Source organism: Carlito syrichta, unplaced genomic scaffold, assembly GCF_000164805.1.
Source record: "Carlito syrichta isolate Samal-C Ts95f unplaced genomic scaffold, Tarsius_syrichta-2.0.1 Scaffold304564, whole genome shotgun sequence".
Lineage (NCBI taxonomy): Eukaryota > Metazoa > Chordata > Mammalia > Primates > Tarsiidae > Carlito > Carlito syrichta.
This window is the reverse complement of record NW_007248660.1, coordinates 76,931-79,148: the sequence shown is the minus strand read 5'-3', so window position 1 is coordinate 79,148 and position 2,218 is coordinate 76,931. Positions and strand designations below refer to the sequence as shown.

The window sequence follows — 2,218 nt, the reverse complement described above, 5'->3', positions numbered from 1 at the left end:
ACTCAAAAAAAAAACAAAAAACAAACAAAAAAAAAACCGCCACGGATAGTAATATACACTCTAATTTCAGAAACATTAAAACGTGAAAAGACGTTCATATTACAAGAAAAGAGACATGGTTTTCTTAAAAAAGTGTGCATACTCTGTTACTGGACAAATTCTGCTATCCAGAAACATTCCTTCTAGATACTGAAATTCATCGAGGTCAAAGCCAAGGTCTTACCTGAGGGTAGGAGATGAGCTGTCTGTACAAATTTTTGTCAAATGATTTGATGTGCTCACAGTTTACATTTAAAAATGGCTCCCCAATAACATTAATCTATAAAATTGTAAAAATAAAAAACATGTAATATAAAATAAACAAGTTATACTTGCTAGTTATATAATTTTGCAATATAAAATACTTGAATCCACAAGTAAGAACATTTGATTACCTCCCCAAGTCGTTGCATATACAGAGGTTCAGTAATATCTATGCCAACATTTTCTTCTTCTTTAGCAAGAGGATCGATAAAACGTTGAAGAAATCTCTTGAGATTGAGAGAAAAAAATATTAAGCTGAATGCATTTGAGAATAGGCAACTATTCAAAATACAAATAGGTATGAGTGTGTCATCCTCAAGAGATAGGCAAACATTTTTTTTTTCTTGATAATTGGGAAAATGGCAAGGAGCAATGGCTCAAACCTGTGATCTCAGCACTTTGGAAGGCTGAAGTGAGGGGATTGCCTGAGCCCACAGGTTAGAGAACAGCCTGGGCAACTTGGTGAGACCTCATCTCTACAATAAAAAAAATTTTAAAAAAATTATCTGGGTGTGGTAGCACGCGCCTATTGTTCCAGCTACTTGGAAGGTTGAGGCGGAAGGAGTGCTGGAGCCCAGTAGGTCAACGCTGGGGTGGCTGTGAGTGTGCCACTGCACTCCAGCCTGGGTGATGGTGTGAGACTCCAACCACAAAAAAAAAAAAAAAAAAAAAAAAAAAAAAAGGAAAATACTAAGTTTTAAGCCACCTACAAATCTACTCCTAGGCATTATGGCTGCTTAGATAGAGGTCACAAACACTTTTCCCCAACATTTCTAGAGCCAAACCACGTACCTGAACACATATAGCTCACCTGAAAATTTTCCTTGCATGTTGCCACATTTACATCTGTTCCCCAGATCACAAGCTTTTGGCCTAGAGATTGCTCACTTGCCACTGCATCTTCTGCTGCTGCCTACACAGACAAATATGACAGAACCATGTCAGTGGAACTACCCATTTACAGTCCCAAAACAGTGTTGTCAGGAGACTGCACGCACCGGGTACTCACCCCATCAGACTGCAGATCCACCTGCAGACCCTTCCGTGCAGAGCCCAAGTCAGGTCTCTGCCTCACAGGTGTGTCCCTAACACCACTCCTTGGAGTTCCCTCTACGCGAGAGCTAGGAGTGCCATAGGTCAGTGGTGAGCTTACGTCAAAGTCAAGAGGAATAGCTGTAAAAACAAAGTTTGAAAGTTAACAACGAAATTCTGAGAACACATCAAACCTGAAACCACAGCATGTTGACCGATGTCACTTAATCACAGTAGCAAACAACACTGACAGCAACTTGTGGTGGTCGAGATTTCGAGGATTATTAAATGGCCTATTTAAAAAACAAAAGCACAAGAAAAGCTGCTTCCTGTGCTCCCTAAGCCCCAACACCGACTGTTCGCTGCGCCTTGGCTCTTTCGGCGCGACCGTATTTACCCGCGCGTGCACGAAGAATTCGGGCGCTACCTTCACTACGGCTGCCGTACTAGCAGACCCGACCCAGCGAAGCACCCCCAGTGGGTCGCCCACGCCACCCCCGCCTAGAGCTTCAGAGACGCACCGGAAGAATGCATCTGCGGAGGGCTGGAAAACAAGGCGTCCTGCGCTGCAGGGCTCTGCAGCTCCGCGCCCGGCGAGGTCGGCATCGGCTGCAGCTCGCCCGTGGAGGTGGAATCCTCGCCTCTGCGTCTCTGAGACGGAGACGACCGCGCATCCTCGCTTCGAGCTGGGGCCACACAAGACGGCAAAGGGCGGCCTCAGCTTCCGCGTGCGGCCTTCCCGCGGCGGGCTGCTCGGCTCGTTCCGGAGCAGACGCAAGCCAAGGCAAGCCAAGCCGGGACCGGCGGGCCAGGGCACGTGGGGCCGACGGAACCAGGCGGCATCCCGGCCGCGGGGCGCCAGGACGCGGCGGGAGGGGACGGG

At 47.2% G+C, this 2,218-nt stretch overlaps 1 protein-coding gene across 1 annotated transcript in view; it reads right to left on the bottom strand.

The window, feature by feature from the left end:
- MCM4 (minichromosome maintenance complex component 4) overlaps positions 1-2,009 on the bottom strand; it is a 17,155-nt gene extending 15,146 nt beyond the window's left edge. Inside the window, exons 1-6 of the mRNA XM_008060237.1 lie at positions 1,857-2,009; positions 1,457-1,476; positions 1,313-1,424; positions 1,115-1,216; positions 435-530; positions 224-319 (exon numbers count right to left, since the gene is read on the bottom strand). Coding sequence (XP_008058428.1) covers positions 224-319; positions 435-530; positions 1,115-1,216; positions 1,313-1,424; positions 1,457-1,476; positions 1,857-2,009 — 579 coding nt within the window. The remainder of the gene's footprint in view (positions 1-223; positions 320-434; positions 531-1,114; positions 1,217-1,312; positions 1,425-1,456; positions 1,477-1,856) is intronic.
- Between the last annotated feature and the right edge of the window lie 209 nt (positions 2,010-2,218).